The following is a 20,668-nucleotide window of genomic DNA, read 5'->3' as shown; positions in this document are numbered from 1 at the left end:
TCTAGGTATTTTGCCATTTTTCTTCTTAGTTCATGTTTTGATCTTCCCTGTTACCATAGAAGCTTTCTATGTTTAGGGGACTTTTTGGTTTATTGCTCATTTTTTGAAGTTGAGTTTTCTTCCTGGGATACAGAGGGCACTGTCCTAGACTTCTTGTGCTGGAGGCCAGGGGTCTGGCCTTTCAGCTAGGGCCTGAGGTGATGGAGCTTGCTTGCTGAGCTGGGGAGAGGTAGCCTAGTTGTACCTGTTGTGCTGGGGTTCTGGGGCTCACAGTATGCCTTCAGTGTTGGGGTTGGAAGCTTCATAGATGGCCTACTTCCAGGACTTAGGAGCCTCAGTTGCTGATCTGTACTGGGACTAAGATCCTCCTGCTGACTTTTCTGCATCTGGTCTGCATTGGACTGTCCTCCTCATTTACCCAAGTGAGCCAGATCTTTTCTGAAGTCCTAAGATATCTTGAGTGGGGAAAAATCGTTTCACTTTACCTTTCTGTAGGTTCTGTCCCTCCAGAATCCTTTTAGGGGCTTTATTTACTATTGTTTTTGAGGGATTTTGGGAGAGCTCAGAAAACTTCCTGTTTTCTCTCTATTATCTTAACTCTGCCCCAGTATTCTCTTAATAATGTGCATAGACTCTCATAAAGATAGTTCAACATTTCTGGTCCTTTCTAGTCTGGTTCCAAACTACTTTTTAGCTATATCTCCTACTACTTCTTCACCAACCACTTCTCAATGTCCTAAAGACACATCAGGCTAACTTCTTTTTCTAGAGATGTGACTGGAAGATGCTGGAACTGGATGGTGATCCATATGAAAAGTGTGATGATCAGATTGCAGATAAAGTTTAGTGACATAAGAGGTTGAGACTTTTGTAAAGGATAAAATATTGTACACGCAGAATGCTGTATGTTGATGTGTAAAGAGAGTACTTAGAGATAAAGCCTTCAGATTCATGGAAGAAAGACTTAGAAGTAAATCTGAGAGCCTCCTTAAGACTTAGAAGCAGGAGTGGAAGGGGCCCTGAAATTAGAAACCTCAGATGATTTCTCCTTCATCTGATTTGTGCTTATGGATAAATAAAACTCCAAATTCTTCCTCTGTGTCTATGAAAGAAAATGTCTGTATGTCTGCCTGTGTTTTGTGGGCAAAGAAACCCCAAGTTTCAGTCTATGAATCTGCATTCTCATCCAAGATCTGACCTGAGGCTGGAGGGCCCCCGCACCACTGAGGGATGCCTTATTGGGATGGAAGATGGTGAGAGAATCCTTAGTCCCATCCAAATAGTTCCCGGGAGCATCTCTGCCAGCGTCGCCTTAGAAACCAGCTCGGACAGAGGGGCGGGACTGGATGAAGGTGTGGGGGAGGGGTACCAGGTTGCTTGGGTTTAGGGCTCAATTGATTTGGGCGATTTCTCCCACGTCTGACCCTGGGGCCGTTTCTCTGTCCATCCCGGTCTTCCCACCCCCAATCTTAAGACTAGGCGTGGCTATCTTCCCAGAAGAGAACGCAGTGTGCTGGAGGTTGGGGGGGGTGGGAGGAGGAGGGGGCTCCACCTTGGAGGGGACGGAGAGGGGGGGAGGTGCTAAGGGAGGGGAAAGGGGCGGAGGAAGGAGCCGCATTTCTAGCTCCAGCAAGGGTTGGGACCACTGCCGCCCCCGCCATCCAGTCACAGTCTCCGCCTGCTGCAAAGCCCTGCTCTAGACTGGGGCCCGGGGCCCGGGGCCGGGGCCGGCCGCCCAGGCCCGCACCCCGCGCTCTGATTGCCGCCTGCAAGGACCCGGGAGCCTTGGAAGCAGAGACGATTCAGCACCTGGACAGTGGTGGTGCCTGGTAGGGAGGTGGGCCGCAGCCCGACCAGGAGATTGGGGGGAAGTGCGCCTGGATCCGGGAAGGGCTTGGGGTGACGTGGGACATCCCTGGGGCTAGTGAACTGAGCATCTGACACAGAACGGAATGGGCCTGCGGATGAGAGGACCCTTCTCCTTGCCCCGGAGGGCTTAGCCGCTCCCCTCCCCCCACTTCCATCCAGAGGCCCCGCATCTCCTTTCTCTGGAGGGGGAGGTGTGGATATAGGAGGAAGAGAGATGATGGAGATGGAGGGAATTGCGGGGCAGAGATAGGAGAACTGGAGTTAGTGGGGGTTTGTAAATAGGGGAGAGGGCAATTAGGCCAAGAATTAGGCAATGAATCAAATACTAGGGTGCACCAGGAATCCCCAAGTGATTGGGATTAAAGATTGAGAGAACTGGAGGTACCTGAGTTTTGAGAAATGCTTTTGGGTCAGGGTTGAGGGACTCAGAACATAAGGTCTGCCCCAGCAGTATTTGGGTGATTTAGCACTGGAGCTAAAACACAACCTTAAACCGACCTATCATGGGGTAGGAGCGTGGGGGAGGGGTGGGCTAGGGTCAATCAGACAGACCTCTCTTCCTTTTTAGACTTTAGGGAAGCAGTTCTCTTTGGGAATGTCTGTATGGGACTGGAGTCTGAAGATGCCAACAGTCTCTTAAGGAGGAAGAGGGAAAGATTAGAGTAGAGTGAAGAAGATAATCCATGAATTATAATGGGGTCAAATTGGATACATCACCAGTGTTGTTTTTGAAGAGCATTCATAAGCTCATTCATTCAACAAACATTTATTAGACACCTACTGGGTGCTAGATGAAAGATGGTTATTTGAAGATATAACTGAGACTTTCTCCTCAAGGATTTTACATTCTATTGTAGTAAGAGTAGTATGCTTAGAAAATTAAATGTAAACGTGGCCTAGGAAGTATGTGTGAGGGAGGGGACAAGCACAGGCTCTGGGTCTTGAGAGTAAGGACCCAAGATAATGGGGAAGCAGAGTATAGGTACCTGGGGAATGGCTTGAGTGTGGGAAAGGGCCTGGGTGACAAAGTCTGAATTTGGGAAATAGTGACACAAAATGGTTGAATAGTTTTGTCCAGGATTTAGAGGGCAAGACTGCTATACCTTCTCTTCCCAATTCCCTTGGGGGAGGCCTGGTTCTAGGACTATTAGGAGGAGACTAGGAGCCTTGGATGAAGAAAAGTATAAGAACCAGTTTAAAGCATAAAATTGGGTCTAGGAAGAAAAGGGGAAAAGAAAAGAGGGCCTCTGAAATCAAGGCGGAAGCAATGATTTAGTTAGACATAAAAATATGATGAATTTAATAGAGTAAGTGAAATAGAGAAGCCAGTTTCTAATCCTGGGAAGGACAAAAGAAAGGCAGAAATGGAGGAATAGAGGCAGATGGGAAAAGATGGAAAGGAAGGACACAGAGATAAAAAAACAGTCAGAAAGAGACAATAGAAGGACTAGAGAGGAAGAGGCAGAGGAAGGGAATGAGAGTCAAAGAAATTTGTACATATTCATATAGTAGTACATATTCATAAAGAGGTACTGAGAGAGGGGTGGCTAAGCGGCATAGTGGATAAAGCACTGGCCTTGGAGTCAGGAGTACCTGAGTTCAATTCTGACCTCCAACACTTAATAATTATCTAGCTGTGTGGCCTTGGGCAAGCCACTTAACTCCATTGCCTTGCAAAAACCTTAAAAAAAAAAGGTACTGAGAGAGGCAGGCAGAGAAAACAACAGAAGATTCTAGCTCCCGGAAATAAAGGTGGAGACACGAATTAAATAGTTTTACATGTTTCCTTCTGCTCTGGAATAATACTTAGCCTTTTCTTCTCTCTCTCTCTCTCTCTCTCTCTCTCTCTCTCTCTCTCTCTCTCTCTCTTGCTTTTTGCAAGGCAATGGAGTTGAGTGACTTGCCCAAGGTCACACAGCTAGGTAATTTTTAGTCCAGTCTCTTTTTGAGAGTGATGTTTTAATGAGTCAGAAACTGATAATATTTTGGTGATATGACAACAACCTTAGAGCAGTGTTTTAGTTATAAGTGAGGAAAATATTTACTATGGATAGCAGTTCCTGCAGGTCTGAGGTCAAAGAGAACTGAACAGGGGAGGATGAAATTAAGTATAATAGTTGTCTCTGACTCAGTCTCAACAGGCCTATCAATGGAAGACTGAGTCCTGGATGAGGGAGAAAGGGACAAGTTTGTATAAAGATGTAAACACTTGAGATGTATATAGAGCTTTAGATCTTTTAGATGCTTAATAAATGGTTGCAGAATGCATGTATGACAGAGTGTAATAGTTAAGGAGAGTATAGAGAGCCAGGCTCTTTTCTACTTGCACCTTAAGTCATAGAATCATAGAAACACAAAAATCTTGGAAATGAAAGAGGACTCAGGGGTCATCTAATTTAAATTTTGAGCATAAATTCCATTTACAGAATTTTAGATAAGTTATCCTTTTGAATACTATAATGCCTGCAAATTAGTGCTAAACAACTTAAAGAAGGAAATCCATTACACTTTTGGACAACTAATTGTTAGGACATCTTTCCTTATATGGAAACAAAACTGATCACTTTTATTATTTTTGCCATCAAGCAAAAGTTTAATCATTCTTCTATTTAACATCTCTTCTTTTCTCTAGGCTAATCATTCCATATTTGTTCAAGTGATCCTAATGTAGCACAATTTTCAGTTTTCAGTTCCTTTACCATCTGGTTATCATTCTGGGAAACCCTATGCCCAGGGCCCTCTCTTTTTTTAATTTTTAAATTTATATTTATTTTATTTTTGTACAAATGATGTTTTTTACACATTATTAAAATATTCTTGTTTAAGAGTAAACATAAGGGTGGCTAGGTGGTGTAGTGGATAAAGCACTGGCCTTGGAGTCAGGAGTACCTGGGTTCAAATCCAGTCTCAGACACTTAATAATTACCTAGCTGTGTGGCCTTGGGCAAGCCACTTAACCCCATTTGCCTTGCAAAAACCTAAAGCCCACCCCCAAAATAAAAGAGTAAACATAATAGCCCCTCCCCCAAAAATATAGACCCTCAAGAGCAATAAAAGAAAGAGGGAAAAATAAGTAAGTAAGTAAGTAAGTAAATAAATAATAATAATAATGATAATGATAATAATAGTAATAATAGGGGCAGCTAAGTGGCACATTGGACGGAGCACCAGTCCTGGAGTCAGGAGCACCTGAGCCCAAATCCTGCCCCAGATACCCAACAATCACCCAGCTGTGCGACCCTGGGCAAGGCACCCCCAACCCCACTGCCCTGAAAAAACAAAAACAAAAAACCAGAAATAAAATAAAATAAAATAAAATAAAATAATAATAATAATAATAATAATGATAATAATAATGATAGTAGTAGTAGGGGTGGCCAGGTGGTAAAGTAGACAGAGTACCGGCCCTGGAGTCAGGAGCACCCAGGTCCAAATCTGGTCTCAGATATCCAACAATCACCCAGCTGTGTGACCCCGGGCAAGCCACCGAACCCCATCTGCCCCCCCCAATAACAACAACAACAACAACAACAACAACAATAATAATAATAAAAATGTGCTTCAGTTTGTGTTCCAACATTACTTGCTCTGTCATGGGTGGATCACATTCTTTAGGATAAGTCCATCACAAAAGCTACTTCCATAATTTTCTACAGTTGCCATTGCTGATCACAACTCCCTCCATTTGTGCTTCCTCACTAGCATATACTATATTTTCTCTCTTCTTTCACTCTGTCCCTCTTCTTAAATGTGCTGTAGGGTTGCTGAGTGGCACAGCAGACTAATCACTGGCCCTGGGGCCAAGAGGTCCCGAGCCCCACCTACCACCCCTAAGGCCTGTGGTCTGGGACAGGCCATCCAATCCCAGCCCTTTGCAAGAAGTAAAAACGAAAATGTGTTATATCTGACCACTCTCCCCCCACAGTTCACCCTCTCCTCCATCACTCATATCCCTCCCCATCCCCCTGTCCCTCTTTTCTCCTTCTTATTCTAGATGTCTATACCCCATTGAGTATATATGCTGTTTGCTCTCTGAGCCACCTCTGATGAAAGTGAAGGTTTTCTCATTCCCCTTGCCTCCCCCCCCTTCATGGAAATAGCTCATTGTAATAAAAAAAAATCTTGAAATATCTTAGCCTATTCTACCTCTCCTTTCTCTTACTCCCAGTGCACTTCCCTTTTAGATACTGACTCCATTTTTACAATATATTGTATTTTCAAACTCAGCTCTCTCCTGTACTTCATCCATAAAAGTTCCTTCTACCTGCTCTATTAAATGAAAAGTTTCCTATGAGTATTATCAGTATCATTTTTCTATGCCGGAATACATGTAGTTCATCATCATTAAGACCCTCATATTTTACCCTTCCCCTCCTCTCTCTGCTTCACCTGAGTCCTGTACCTGAAGATCAAACTTTCTGTTCAGCTCTGGCCATTCTAACAGGAACATTGGAAATTCCCCTGGCTAATTGAAAGTCCTTCTTTTCCCCTGGAAGAGGACTTTCAGTTTTGCTGGGTAGCTGATTCTCAGTTGTATTCTGAGTTCTTTTGTCTTATGGAATATTGTATTCCAAGCCCTATGAGCCTTTAATGTAGTTGCTGCTAAGTCCTGTGTGATCCTGACTGCAGTTCCATGATATTTGAATTGTGTCCTGGCTGCTTGTAATATTTTCTCTTTGACTTGGGAGTTCTGGAACTTGGCTATAATATTCCTGGGGGTTGTATTTTTGGATCTCTTTCCAGGGGAGATTGGTGGATTCTCTCATTTTCTATTTTTCCCTCTGCTTCTAGGAGATCAGGGCAATTTTCCTGTAGGAATTCTTTAAAAATGATGTCAAGGCTCTTTTCCTGTTCATGACTTTCAGGTATTCCAATAATTTTTAAATTATCTTTCCTGAATCTGTTTTCCAGATCAGTTGTTTTTTCATTCTTTTGGTTTTGAAATATTGTGTCCCCACTTCTTGTAAAGTCAGCAGCTTCCTTCAGCTCCATTCTAGATCTGAAGGATTTGTTTTCCTCAGAGAGCTTTCTTATCTCTTTTTTCATCTGGCCAATTCTGCTTTTTAAAGCATTCTTCTTCTCAATAATTTTTTAAACCGTTTTATCTTTTTGGCCTAAGCTGAGGTGGAGGGGGGGCTGCTGTTCTATGGGGAGCCTAGACTGTGATCAGGATCTGAGTGTGGTCAGAGCCCCAGAATCCTGTTCTGGGGCCAGAGGACAGACCTTGGAAGTCTCTCTTTACTCCCCTACCTAGGCTGAGCACTCAAGGCTGAGTTGCCTTAGGGGCTCCTGCTTACCAGCTCCACCTGCTTTCAGTTCCTGGATTTGGGCTGCTGCAGTCATGCTGCTTGCTGAGTGTCCTGAGAACTGGGCTTCTTGGGCTCTCCTGGCAGAGACCCCATGCTGATCTTCCAGGTTGTGCCCTGTACTCCCTTAGTGTAGGTCAGGAAACTGCCCCCCCCCCCCACTGTAAGACGCAGCTCCCAGTGTCCTGGGGCTGCCTCTGAGAGGCTGAAGTTCTTTCACTCTGGCCACCCCTCTAACCCTGTGGAGCCGAGCCTTTCTGCTATTTTCCAGGTTACCTTGGGCTGAAGAATTGCCTCATTGGATTCCTCTGTGGGTTCTGTCTCTTGAAAATTTAGAGTCCTTATTTTATAAGTTTTGAGAGAGAGCACCTAAGAGAGACTCTTCTGTCACCATCTTGGATCTGCCCCGCCCCCATAGGACCAGGGCCCTCTCTCTATCCTATATTTTCTTTCTTGTTCACCTCATGATCATCTTTGAGTCTAAATATTATCTCTATTCAGATGATTCTAAGATCTATATATTCAGACCTAGTATCTCTGAGTTCCAGATCTTAATCATCAATGGTTTATTTCAAACTCAAGGCCTCAAACTGAAGGCCTCTCAAAATCAACATGTCTATAATAAAATTCATCTATCTCCCCTACATACTTCCATGAATTTTTCTATTTCTGTTGTGTATACTACCACAAAGAGTAATCCTCATCCCCTAACTCCCATCCTTGTCTTTTTCTACCTCTACATTGTCTTTCATTTCTATTTCCTTTTAAAAAAATCATATGGCTTCTTGTAGCTCAGGTCCTCATCACTCTCTTCTGGAATAATTCTCAGTTACTAATTGGTTTCCTTTCCTCAAGTCTCTCCTCCCTCTGATCACACAGCTATCAAAGGGCTTTTCTTTAATGACCTATCTGAATGTTGCTCTATTACTCAATAAATTTTAATGGTTCCTTATTACATCTAGGGTTAAATTCAAATGTTAACATTTAAAGCTCTTTTGGACCAAGTCTACCTTTTCCACCCTTATTATATATTCTTCTGCATGAACTCCATAGTTTATGAAACTGAACTTTTCCCCATTTCTTACATACAACACGCTATCTCCTAATGCCATATCTTCTTATTCCAGGCTTTCACCTGAAATCCCTTTCCTTCTCTTCTCTCCCTATTAGAATTCCTCCTTTCCTTCAAAGTTTAGCTCATTTCATTTTCTGCATAAGACATTTTTTGTTCTTTTAAACTACTAGTGTCTTACTTTCCCCAGCCCCAATTGTCTCATTTTTATTGTTTATTTTGTATTTACTTATATGTGTTCATATCTCCCATGATGAAATATTAGCTCCTTGAATAAAGGAACTGTTTCTTTTTTGACTCTCTATCCCCAGTGCCAACCATAAGCCTGGCTTAAAGTAGTTGCTTAAAAAATAACTGCTGATTGATTGATTGGTGGCACTGAAGCATGTCAGTATCCTTTTCAAGTTATGGTACCCAAAAATAGGATGCAGGACTCCATTGTGATCTGCCCCGCTGGTCAGTAATGGTAGAACTACAGTTTTCCTCTTTCTAGATATTTTATTTTTGTTAATATAAGTTAAGATATCTTTAGACTTTTCACTGCTATGTCGCATTTGACTTTTATGTTACCAAATGGATTTAGCAGTCCACCGAAACTCCTAGGTCTTTTTCACATTAACTGTTGTCTTAACATGTCTCACCCCTCTAGTACTTGATTTTTTTTGAATGCAAATGTAAGATTTTTACATTTATTTTTCTTAGTTTTGACATATCCCTACTTTTTGAGATTCTTTAGCATCCCACTTCTATCCTCCAGTCCATTTTTTCCATTTTTTTTGTATAATCTCTAAATTCAACCAGCATGTTCTCTATCCTTGATCTAAGTCATTGATAGAAATTTTGTATAGTACAGGATATATAAGAATAAGCCAGAGAGATAACTATTTTCAGTGAACTATTGATTATTAGCATCAATTGAGGCATAGTCTAAATGGACAAGGGATGGTGAGGTCCTTTAGAAGCTCTATATATGGTGCCTAACTGAGGCATTATAGAGCCTCCTGAATGAGAAACATGCTTATTTAAACAGAGTGATCCATGTTCAAGAAACGAGATGTACATTCTTCCAGTAGAATATAAACTCTTTGAGGTTAGGGACTATATTTCATTTTGTCTTTGTATTCTTGTCCTTAACCCAGTGCTTTTCCCACAGTAGGTACCAAAAATGCTTGTTGGAGTGGAAGTAGTTGTATACTCAATTATTTAAGCAACTCTGATTTCTTCATATGAATTCCATCTATGATATAACTTCGGTATTCATTCATAAATCAAGGAGGGTCTCCAACCATGTAGGTTGCAACCCATGTCGTTCAACCCTTGCTTATGCCTTCCCATAAGTTTTTTTTTTTTGTAAGGCAAATGGGGTTAAGTGGCTTGCCCAAGGCCACACAGCTAGATAATTATTAAGTGTCTGAGACCGGATTTGAACCCAGGTGCTCCTGACTCCAGGGCCGGTGCTTTATCCACTATGCCACCTAGCCACCCCTCCCATAAGTTTTTGTCAAGGGTCTATACAACATGTTGGGGGCCTCCCTGACTTTCTCTTGATTTCAGGAGGACTTTAATTATTCAACAATGATTCTTCACTTTTGTCATGTACTTTGACAATAGTCTTTGGTCTGTTTTTTTTTTCTTCATAGTTCCTTATTTTATTAATTTAATTTTTTTTCAGTTTTCAAGATTTTTTTATCTACTCTACCCACATCCATATTACTACTCATATCCGCTGGGAATAAATAGATAAAGAAAGGAAGAAAAACAAAATTTTTATATTAGAGTTAAAACAATTTCTCATGCTGTCTATGTCCAAAAATTCATTTCTTATTTCACATATTAGTCTGTTATCTCTCTGAGGTGATATATGTGTGTGTGTGTGTGTGTGTGTGTGTGTGTGTGTGTGTGTGTGTACAGTATTATTTTTCATCAGTACTCTGGAATCATTGTTGTTTATTTTATTATTAAAAGTTCAAAGTTTTTTAGAATTGGTCATTTTTACAATACTGATATGTATAATTTGAATACCTGAAGCTCTCTTTCTTCATTTCTTACAAATTCCTTCTATTATACAAATTTGGTCTTCAATTCTAAATCAGGAAGAATCAAAACTGAGAAAGAAAACTAGAGACCAATATCCCTAATGAATTTTGATGCTAAAATTTTCAATAAAATATTAGTAGAGACTATGGCAATATATCACAAATCTTATTTTTAGGTTGGATTTAATAGCAGGAATGCTATTAGGTACATAATTTTATAAACATGATTATATATACCTTTATAGTTTATAGTTATAATTGACCACATTAATAACAGGAATATAAGAAATTATGATTATATTAAAACTTTTCTTAAAATAAAATACACATTAATGATGGAACAAATAGACTTTTCATTAGTGTGGTAAATAATAATTTTCTAAAACCAAGAGCCAACATTAAATATAATAGAGAAGAAGTACATTTCTTTCCAATAAAATCAAGGGTGAAGCAATGAGTTCCATCATCATCATCACTTCTAATTGATGGAGTGCTAAGTTATACAATAAAGATAAGAAAACCCTTCTATCTTGTAAATCTGCATTGCATCCTGAGTGACACATAACTTTAATTCTTCACAGACTAGACTGCTCCAGAACTCACAGTCCTTCAACAACACTGCTTTAGAAGATCCTTGAAGGAATTCTGCAATTGCTCATAGTCACTTTGGTCTACTTTAATCCTCTTCTTTAATTCTGAACTCAATTATCCTTTTGCAGTGTCTGTACAAATTTTGTTTCCTGATAGGTCAATTCCATAGGTTGTCCATCAATATCCAGTCCTGTGTGAGTGGTTATAGATTTCTTCCAGGAGGCTCTGCAGTATTGTTTGAAACAGGACCATCTGGAGGACCTCACCATTTATAGGGAATTTTTCTTCAACTTGGGTTCTGTTCTGGGCCTTCTCTATCACAGTTATGAACACATTTAACAAAAATATCTTCTTGTTTTATATTTTGCCTGATAATAATGATCAGATACGCATCAAAGTTATCTGTTATGTCATTCAAGAAGTATTACAAAAATTTAATAATGGGAGACACCTTATAAAAGAAGAGCTTTCAAGGCAGAATTTTCTTCTACTGATTCAAAAGCTTATTTTTATAGTCAACAAACAAAAAGAATGGTGAAATCTTAAATTCTATATATCTTTCAAACAGCTGTGTCATAGTAAAGATGTGATCTACTGTGTAACGACTTGTAAAAATCTGCCTATTCTCTATAATACATCAATACATCAAGGATGTCTTTGTTATATGTGTATAGAAAATAATTTTATTTTATAATTTATTATTATTCATAAAATTTTTATTTAGATGGGAAAGTAGAAACAAGTTAGTCATCTTTCCAGTATTGATAAGGTCTGAGGATTTTCCCTCATGCTTTTGGCATCTTCTCTTCATCAAATTTGTGTGGGGCAGGTAGGCAATGCAGTAGATAGAGTACTGGGTTCCTTGAGTTCAATTGTGACTTCAGACGTTAGCTATGTGATCCTGAGCAAGTAACACAACACTCTTTGCCTCAGTATCTTCATCTGTAAAATGAACTGAGAAAGAAAATGGCAATGGCAAACCACTCTAGTATTTTTTACAAAGAAAACCCCCAAAGGGGTCACGAAGAGTTGGACGTGACTGAAAAATGACTATATAACAATAAAAAACCTTTTGTGTAGATCTCCTTTTTGTACACTAAGTCTAATCTACTTTATTTTTCTGGCTTTGTTCTTAGTGACATTTCTACCTTATCTGGTATATCTGGCATACTGATATTGGAATCAAAATATGGCTCCTCTTTACTTAATGATGAAAAAAAATTTGTCATCTAGGTGGCCATTGGCTACCATTGGCCGTACTAGACCTAGAGACAGGAAGAACTGAGTCAAATCCTGCTTCAGATACTTACTGATTATGATTCTATATGACCCTCTTCATATTAACTGCTACCTGCCTCAGTTTCCTCATTTGTAAGAAGGGGATAATAGCCTCTATATCATAAGGTTGTTATGAGGATAAAATGAATTAATATTTTTAAAACAGTACATTATAAATACTAGTTATTTTCATGATAAATTTTTTCTATATCATTTTCAATTTTTTGTCTGTCATCCATTCTGTTTTAATTTTCTTTAGATTTCTTAGTTTATATTACTTAGATTGCCAGGCTTTTAAAAAAAATTTTTTTTAAGGCAATGGGGTTAAGAGTGACTTGCCCAAGGTCATACAGCTAGACAATTATTAAATGTCTGATACTGGATTTGAACTCAAGTCCTCCTGACTCCAGGGCCTGTACTCTATCCACTGTGCCATCTAGCTGCTCCCAAATATATTAGTATTTTTTTTTGGACAGGCAATGGGGTTAAATGATTTGCCCAAGGTCACACAACTAGGCAGTTATTAAGTGTTTGAGTTCACATTTGAACTCAGGTCCTAGAGACTCCAGGGCTGGTACTCTATCCACTGTGCCACCCAGCTGCCCATTACCAAGCTTTTTTAAAAAACTAGTTTTATGAGAAAATGCTGATTTCGATCTTCTACTATCTTCTTGTATTAAATTTTACAAAGGAGTTTATATTATTTTTGTTTTTCTTAACTGTCATATAGCACATATGACAAACACTTGACTAAATGTTTACTGACAAACATGCTTTTTTTAAAGTTCTTTGTATCTCTTCATTAGGCCAATTCCTTTGCATTGGTTGAACTTCTTCAACTATGTATGTATTGTCTGTTGTTTCCATTATTTATATCCCATTAAAAAAATCAGTAATTCATTTTAAAATGCCAAATTGGATTGTTTTTAACTGAATGTTGTAAAAATAAGAATATTTTTATTTTTGCATTAATTTTGATCTTTACTCTAACAAAGTCAGTGATCTGATCATACAGAGACTATGCAAAAGTGACTCATCAATAATGCCATTTCTTGATTGTCAAATATATTTAGTTTCATGTTTTGTGAATCTTTTTTTTGAATAAAATAATAATAGTTTAAATGTGTGGGACTTCTATACAGTCCACAAGTCTTTTGTAGCTTTCTTGTTATTGGCCCATAGCTAAATGGTTGGTGAAAGAGGCTTACATTTTCTCCCCATTGTTCCTTTTCTCCCCATTGTAAAAAAAATTTAAATCCTTTGAAAACCACTGGGGGAATCTTTTTATTTTTATAATACAAAGTGCCATTTGACAGGCAGATTTAAATGAGAAAACTGCAATATTGTAATAGTGATAATGCTTAAATATGATAACAATGGATAATTAGTATCACTGAATATAATACATAAATGCAAAACTCTAAATATATGTATCAAAAAGGACAAAGCAAAATTTAATATACTTTATCAATGTTTACAACTAGCTAAATAAATTTTTCTACTACATTAAAATTTAACTTGTTTATAGACCTAATGTTTCTAATTCTTTGATGATTTGTTGATCTTTCTGCATCTGTATCTAAGTTGCTTGATAGCATAGGCACTACTATTATTACTAAACTTGATAGTTGATCTCTTTCTTCTAAAGGACTTTACAAATGAGGTGTTTGGCTGTAAGTATACTGCCTCTAGCCACTATTCTTCCTCTTCCTCATCTGAACTGGGGTTCTCCCAAGACTTAAGCAAAATTATTGGGTCTTTATATAACAGTGTTTGCTTTATTTTATGGAGCACCTTTGACAGAAATTCTTCTGTGCTGCTACAACTTCCAAAGTGGACCACCAGAGGGCATAACTAAAAGGAGTTAAGAAATTTGGTTTCAGGGCATCTAGGTGATAAGAGCACTGCCTCTGGGGTCAGGAGGAACTGAGTTTAGCTGTGACCTTAGACATCTGGATGTGTGACTTGGGCAAGTCACTTAGCCCCATTGCTTTGCCAAAAAAAACCCCAACGAAATTTGGCTTCACACTGGTCATATTCCACCCTGTATACCATCTCCCTCCCCCCCAAAGAAATGTAATCAAATACCACAACTATTGCCTCTTTAAAAGAGTATGTTAATGGATTATTCTCCATCTTTGCGATTTGCTGGACCATTAATTCCCTTCCCTGGCCACCTTAACCATCTATGTCATCTTTATCTACATCAACATATACTCATGTATACGTATATATGTGTGTATATATTTAAATATGTCCATGTGTATATATACACACTCCCTCACACCACCCTTACACACTAGAATATAAGCTCCCTAAGACCAGGGACTAATAAATGTTTTTCATTTGTTCTGAAAAGCAAGCTGGAGTTCAACCTTCTTTTAATTAATTAATTATTTTTTGTTTTTTTGCAAGGCAATGGGGTTAAGTGGCTTGCCCAAGGTCACATTGCTAGGTAATTACTAAGTGTCTGAGACCAGATGTGAACTTAGGCCCTCCTGACTCCAGGGTCAGGCTCTATCCACTACGCCCCCTAGCTTCCCTGGATTTCTGATGAAGAGAATTAAGAATACAGCAGAAACAAATTCTGTAATCTTAAAGGCTGTTAAATGGATGGAGGGTCTTTGCTTTTGAGATGTAAATTGACCCTTATTGTTTCATTATTTAATGTAAAATTTATATCCTGTCTCTTCATTTCCAACTCCCAGCCTTCAACCCTCTACCTGGTTCCCATCACAGGGGGAGGGATTTCCCCTTCATCTCACCTTCCCATAGATGCTGGCATGACATGTTGAACTTAGAGGGTGTGCACCTTGGGACAGGAAGGACCAGCATGTAGCTTGCCATTGGAAGATACCTGGCCCAAGGTGTAAGACCACTCCCCAAGGGCCACTCCTTGTCTAGCCTACCACAAAAGGGCATTTAACAGGAAGCACTGCCCTTTCTGGGATCTTCTTGTCTCCACCTTCCGCCTTGCAGGATGTCTGCATCTCTCTTTCCTTCCTAGGCCATGTACTCCCATGCCCCATGGCCGGGGCTGTTTCTTCCCTCCTCTCTCTCACTCACTCTCACTCAGACTTCACTTAACCTATTCTTAAAGTGGCTACTACTTTTCTAGGAGTTTTAACCTGAATATTTGTCATAATTAGCTATAATAAAATACTGAACAGTTTTAACATCCTAGGGAGAGCGTGTGAATTCATTCATCTTTCAGTGACTCCCAAATTCCTATGCCTATTTGGTGATCCCCAAAATCCCAATGGCCATACTTCAGCCTTCTTAAGTTGCTTTTTTACTTTTGAGCTTCTTTTAACTTTTGTATTAAGGTGGCACTTTGTTTCAGTTTCTGAATATCTCTTAAAATCAGGAGACCTCTATAGATTTTCAGTTCAAAACATCAAAATACTTATTAAAACTATCAATCTCCATGTTAAAAACAGTGATGATGTAAAATTTATAGGTATCAAACTAATAATGCTAAGTTGTTATTTAGTTAGCTAGAGGACATAGTGAATAGAACTGTAGGCCCAGAGTCAGGAAGACCTGAATTCAAATCTATATTTACAAATTTATTAGATGTATGATCGTGGACCAAAATCAGTTAATCCTTGTTGTTTGCTTCATTTTCCTCATCTGTAAAATAGGGATAAAAATGATACTTTTCCTCCAGTGGACTTATGAGTATCAAAGAAAGAATATCTATAAACAGTCTCCAAATTTTAAAGTGATATATAAATGCTAGCATTTATTATCATTAAATATATAATCTATACAGTAATAGGCAAAGGCAATTAATTGTAACAAATAAAACAGAAAAACAGACAAATTAATATCATTAACAACATTGTCATTCACTTTGTATTTAGGATTCTATGAAAAATGAGAAAGAAAAGAAAAATTATTTTAAAATTTCCACTAAGTAAGGAGGCACAACATTTTGAGACTCTTGGTAACACCTCCTTTTTAACAAATGAAAAGTTTGAATTAAATAATCTCTAATATGCATATCAGCTTCAAGTTCTAATCAATAGAAAATCTTAGAAGTGATTCATTCCCCTTGGCCTTCAGAGCTCTCCAGAGCCTGAAAGTTACAATGGGCACGTTTTGAGGACATTTATGGGAATACAGGCCACCTGCTGAAGGAAAACTCAGCCTGGTATTTCTTTAGATGATCTTGTAGGAAGTAGCAAAGAGGGCTGATAGACTTGGGGACTGAGGCTGTGAAGCTTAAAGAACTGGAAAGCTGAGGGAGTAGAAGGGACAGAATCACTGAGGAGTCCCTGGGATGTAGATGGAGACTAAGGCTATGAATTGGGGCATGACCAAGAGATAGAGGATTAAATGCTGAAAAAGTATTAGTGATAGTAGAAAACCCCATGGATAGGGATCCCTCTCTGGTTGACCATTCATCCAGAAGAAAGGGCTGCCTTAAACTCAGTCTAGGTCCCTAAGTGAGGGGAGGGTCTCTTCCTAGGACTGGTTCGTGTAGCCAAGACCGCACTCTGATGCCATCACCATGTTTCTTCTGTTTTTCTCAGGTGGTACTGGAGCCCAGATCAAGGTCCAGTTGTGAGAAAGGTCTGAAGGAGTGGTGTTGGAGGCCAGACAGATGAAGGCCCACAGAGAAGCTCCAGAGCACAGTTGTGGTGCTTAGCTCATTATCATCCCTACATTTAGGAAGGTTTCCCCTGTGTCATTATCTCATTCTTGAAGAAGTCTCTCATTCTCCATGGTGTGAAGGAATTTTTCTCCATTTTGGCTGGATGAAAGTCTTGGATCAAGCTGCATCTGGAGCTTGGAGGGTGCTGAGGACTGAAGAAGCCCTTATCTCTGGCTACCTTCCATTTTTTTGAGAAGGGACTGACCACAGATCCTAAGATTGAGGAACCTGATTTCAAGCTCCAAAAGGGACTTGGCAGGTTGACTTGGAGCCCAGGGCTTAGAGAGTCAACTTCAGAATTCTGACTGCATCCTTGACCCTCAAATGTGAGGTTCTTGGAGGAAGGAAGAAGGCCAAGAGGCAGCTCAGGCTCACCATGGTGCTTCCACCACCAGACAAGCGCCATGTGTGCCTGACCACAGTGGTCATCATGAGTAGCATGGCCTTCATGGATGCCTACCTTGTGGAACAGAGCCAGGGTCCACGGAAGATTGGTGTATGTATCATCGTGCTGGTGGGTGATGTTTGCTTCTTGCTTGTCCTGCGCTATGTGGCTGTGTGGGTTGGGGCAGAGGTGCGAACTGCAAAGCGTGGCTATGCCATGATCCTCTGGTTCCTCTATATCTTTGTGCTACAGATCAAGCTTTACTTCATTTTCCAGAACTACAAGGCCACCCGACGTGGGGCTGCTGATCCAGTTGCACGCAAAGCACTGACTCTCCTATTGTCTGTGTGTGTGCCAGGCCTCTTCCTGTTGCTTGTGGCCCTAGACAGCATGGAGTATGTACGCACTTTCCGCAAAAAAGAGGATCTCCGTGGCCGCCTCTTCTGGGTGGCCCTAGATCTGCTTGACCTGCTGGACATTCAGGCCAACCTTTGGGAGCCTCCACGCACAGGGCTGCCTCTCTGGGCTGAGGGTCTTATGTTTTTCTACTGCTACATGTTGCTGCTCATCCTACCCTGTGTGTCTCTCAGTGAGATCAGCATGCAGGGTGAGCATATTTCCCCTCAGAAGATGATGCTCTACCCTGTGCTCAGCCTGGTCACTGTCAATGTGGTCACTGTCCTGGTGCGTGCTGCCAATATGGTGCTCTTCCATGACAGCCGAGTCTCTACTATCTTCATTGGCAAGAATGTGGTAGCTTTGGCTACTAAGACCTGTACCTTCCTGGAGTACCGGCGCCAGGTTCGCGACTTTCCACCCCCTCATGGGGCACTTGCCCTGGAATTGCAACCTCCTCAGCCCCCCCCACCCCAATTGTTACACAATTCAGTGCCTCATGCACCACCGATTCACAGTGGCCCTGGGGCCCCACATGGGCCTTCCCCTACTCGGGACACACTGGACACGTGACAGGTACTGCAGCCCATGGCCCCTGCTCATGTGGATGAAGCTCGGGCACATGAATCTGTGAAGGGACTGGTGGTGGGAAAGGAGCAAATGCAGTTCTCATGGGACACAGGGCCAGAGCCAGAATGGGAGGAGCTCCTGTCTTTCCTACGCTCAGGCTCAGCCTGGGATCCCCGAGGTCTCTTCATCTCAGGAATACATCTGGGGTGTCCCTGAAAACCAAATGGATCCTCCAATCCCTGGACCACCCTACCTGGGCCAGAGAACTTTCCAGGGCATTTTAAGGACTGTCAGGGCTACATAATCCAGGCCAGGCTAATTGAGCTGTAGCCCTGGGAATGAATCCTCCCTTTGCTGAATAGAGAGAGCAAAGGGAGGATGAGAGTACTTCCCATGTTCCCTGAATTTAGGCTTGTGGATCTGTCATTTTAAAGACTCCTTCACAATTTTCTATTCCATCTGGGCCTTCAGAGTTAATATTCAATTATTTTAAGTCCAAGGGTACTTTTGGGATTCAGAAATGGGCTCAAAGTATGTGAGATGCATGTGGCAGATTGGCTCTATGAATTGGGGGTTCTATGGGGGTGGTAAAAATGCAGCTTCCTATTTCTCTGTCTTTAGGATTTCCTAATCTGCCTACTCCAGGTCACTTTCCCTGGGAGATGTTTACTTACTTTATATCTTACTGAGACATCACCCGTATTATCCAGACATACCCCATTCCAAAGACCCTCAGTATATAGATTACCCATCTGTTCTGGACTTCCTGAATTCATTCACAAATACAAAAGTATCATGGTCCCTGAATCTAGATTTTCTCTTGTCTAGTCACTAGACTAGTTCCTACCTGTTCCTACTTCTGAGTTGTTTGAAGAGCTCTGACCTAGGCATTCAGAACGGGGCTCTTTAATAGTATCCTTCCCTCTGGGAAGCTGTTGAATGATTCCTGAGCATTTGACCCTGGAGAAAATAGGCTGAGACTGAACCCTGACCCTATTTCTAATAGAAACCAAACTTTGGTTATAGATTGAGTTTCTTTGCTCTAGAGTGAACCAGACTCCAGAATGAGCAACTCAGTCTTATTTGTTTTGTACTAGTTTCAGGGATGCCTTTTTTCCCCTTATTACATTGAAGGGACATATGAATGTAAGAATCTGACACTGCAGACCTCTAGTCCTGAAAAGGTCCAGTGGAATTCCTAAACTGTTAGCACGAAGGATGGTTGGGTGTCTTTGTTCATGTCTTTCCTTTCTCCATTTCCCCTTCAACCTGAAGATGCATGGTACTTATGGACTGTGGTGGGATGGAATGATCAGAATAAATACTCACCCTGGGCAGTGTTTAGGAGCCCCATTTTAGAACCAGGTTTTCTTCTCCAGACATTCTGTGACAGAAGTTTGGGTTTTGCTTGGGTTTCCCTTCCTGTTCTTTGAGATTTGTGAATACTGCCCCCCACCAAATATGTGTGTGTGTGTGTGTGTGTGTGTGTGTGTGAGAGAGAGAGAGAGAGAGAGAGAGAGAGAGAGAGAGAGAGAAAGACAGAGGTAGAGACAGAGAGAGACAGAAGCAGAGAGATAGAGACAGAGATAGAGTGAGACAGAGACAGAGAGACAGAGAGAAAGACAGAGACAGAAACAGAAACAGAGACAGAGACCCCCTTAGAGTTGGAAAATCATTTAGTCCACTATACTTAAAGAGGACCCCTAACATGACAAATTGTCATCCAGATTTTTGTTCATAGACTTCCAGCACTACTCCCAAGGATAGACTGTTAGGAATTTTTTCTTTATGTGCATATTTATATGTACTTTTTTCTTTCTCCCTCCCTCCTTTCCTTTCTCTCTCTCTTTCTCCAACTATTCTTTATTCCTATTTCTGGCTTCTGGAGCCAAGCAGAATAAGTCTAATCTATTTTCCACATGTTGAGTGCTTTAGATCCTTGTAAACAGCTAGCCCATCCCATTTCTCACTGCTCCTCCTACCAGTTTTCTGAGGCAAACTTTTCCAGTTCCTTCAACTGATCCTTCAAAGCATGGTGCCGAGTCTCCTCACCATCCATTCTTCTCAGAATCATCTCTAGCTTATAATTTTTAGAATGTGGCACCCAGAACTAAACATAATATTCCAGATGTGGTCTGATTAGAACAGAAGGAAGTGGGACTATCCTCTCCTTCCTTCTATGGGTCAGTACCTTGATATTAATCTTTCCCACATAGAAGAAAGACCTCTGCCTTTCTAGGATCTGATAGTTCAGAGCAGGGATAGCCTAAGTTCTCTTGATCCCCAGTTAATTAGGAAAGCTCCTGAAATTTTTTTCAACATCCAATTTCCTAACATGTCACTATTCCCTATATCCTTGTATGGGCCCCTATTTTGACCAGAAACCCTGAGACTCTTTCCCTCCCCAATTTTTTTTTTGACTAAGTAAAAGAGACCATTCTTTGCGTCATTTTTATCTAGCCTTAATTATTGAATAGGAAACACCAAACTAAGACCTGGGGAAAG

The 20,668-nt window shown here is 40.6% G+C and overlaps 1 protein-coding gene across 1 annotated transcript; it reads left to right on the top strand.

Moving 5' to 3' along the window:
• Positions 1-16,699: 16,699 nt before the first annotated feature.
• Positions 16,700-18,342, top strand: TMEM121 (transmembrane protein 121). The gene has a single exon (XM_074231432.1). It carries the CDS (start codon positions 17,189-17,191, stop codon positions 18,164-18,166), a length of 978 nt encoding a protein of 325 aa, XP_074087533.1. The 5' UTR covers positions 16,700-17,188; the 3' UTR covers positions 18,167-18,342.
• The last annotated feature ends 2,326 nt before the right edge of the window (positions 18,343-20,668 follow it).

The sequence above is a fragment of the Macrotis lagotis genome, chromosome 1 (genome assembly GCF_037893015.1).
Source record: "Macrotis lagotis isolate mMagLag1 chromosome 1, bilby.v1.9.chrom.fasta, whole genome shotgun sequence".
In the NCBI taxonomy this organism is placed as follows: Eukaryota; Metazoa; Chordata; class Mammalia; order Peramelemorphia; family Peramelidae; genus Macrotis; species Macrotis lagotis.
This window is presented reverse-complemented; position numbering and strand designations above follow the sequence as displayed.

Excerpts from the sequence above, each read along its gene's own strand:
- TMEM121 (XM_074231432.1), top strand. The coding sequence starts at position 17,189 with ATGGTGCTTCCACCACCAGACAAGCGCCATGTGTGCCTGACCACAGTG.